The 1057-nt window shown below is 62.0% G+C and overlaps 1 protein-coding gene across 1 annotated transcript in view; it reads right to left on the reverse strand.

The window, feature by feature from the left end:
- TMEM198 (transmembrane protein 198) overlaps positions 1–658 on the reverse strand; it is a 2259-nt gene extending 1601 nt beyond the window's left edge. The window contains exons 1-2 of the mRNA XM_010143345.1: positions 469–658; positions 4–361 (exon numbers count right to left, since the gene is read on the reverse strand). Of these exons, the coding sequence (XP_010141647.1) occupies positions 4–361; positions 469–658 (548 nt within the window). The remainder of the gene's footprint in view (positions 1–3; positions 362–468) is intronic.
- Positions 659–1057: the final 399 nt, after the last annotated feature.

Consider the following 1057-nt stretch of genomic DNA (forward strand, 5'->3'; position numbering starts at 1 on the left):
GGTGCGAGGGTACTGAAAAAACGCTGCCACTGCAGGGTGAGGACGGCAAAGAGCATCCCCACTCCCAGGAGCAGCGCGATGGGGATCCACACCGTCGGTGGGTGATAGAACTGCTCCATCACCACCAGCGTGGCCACTGCCAGCAGCAGCCCCAGGAGCAGCCCCACCATGAAGAGGCCAACGCTGCGCACCAGCATGGTGACCAGCCCACACAGGACCCCGATGCCCAGCCCAATGCCCACCGAGGCTTCCACGCTCAGCTGTGTGTCCAGCACCCTCTCCTTGTAGCACAGCATAAAGATGATGATGGAACCGAACATCAGCCCCGTCAGGAACATGACAGCCTTGAAGCAGCGGTAGCCTGTGGAGAGACCACTGCAGTCAGGGGGTGGATGGCCAGCACCCCCCCGGATGTCCCTTGCCCTTCTCCCTGCTTGCCCCACCAGCTGCTGGGCTGGCCTGGCTCACCAAAGAAGCAATAGATGATGCCGAAGAGGCAGCACATGGCACACCCCACCGAGGGCACCCCCTGGTAGCGACGCTCGATTTCCTGCTGGCAGTTGTGCCCCCACTCCTGACTCGGCTCATGCGGCAGCAGCTTGAACCGCAGCGTCTGCACAGTTGCAGTCATGGCTCTGGGGGCTCCTGGGAGAGGCATCAAAATCTCCGCTCCATGGCTCGCTGGCAAAACTGCGCCCTGGCACCTGCCCCAGCTGGTGAGAGAGAGAAAAGGGGGGTGGAGGCATTGTCGGCATGTGCCCATTGGCGATGACCACCAACTTGGCGCCCAGCCACCAGAAAACTCCAGCCCCTCGTTACCTGGGTGGGAAGGAAGGGAATGGGGGAACAGACCCTCCGGCAGGGGCTGCAGGAGCGCACACTGTAACCCAAGGGGGGCTGCAGGGATGCGCCATCCCCAGGGAGCCCGCCTTCCCCCCGGGAGCTTCGCTGCTGGGACATGACGCTTTATAATTTGTCTGCAGCTTCAATTTCCTGCTCCTGGCTCTCCGGCGCCCTTTCCCTGTTCGATTAAAGGGAGACTTCCACTACCTGGTAT

The sequence above is a fragment of the Buceros rhinoceros genome, unplaced genomic scaffold, assembly GCF_000710305.1.
Source record: "Buceros rhinoceros silvestris isolate BGI_N320 unplaced genomic scaffold, ASM71030v1 scaffold20639, whole genome shotgun sequence".
Classification (NCBI taxonomy): domain Eukaryota; kingdom Metazoa; phylum Chordata; class Aves; order Bucerotiformes; family Bucerotidae; genus Buceros; species Buceros rhinoceros.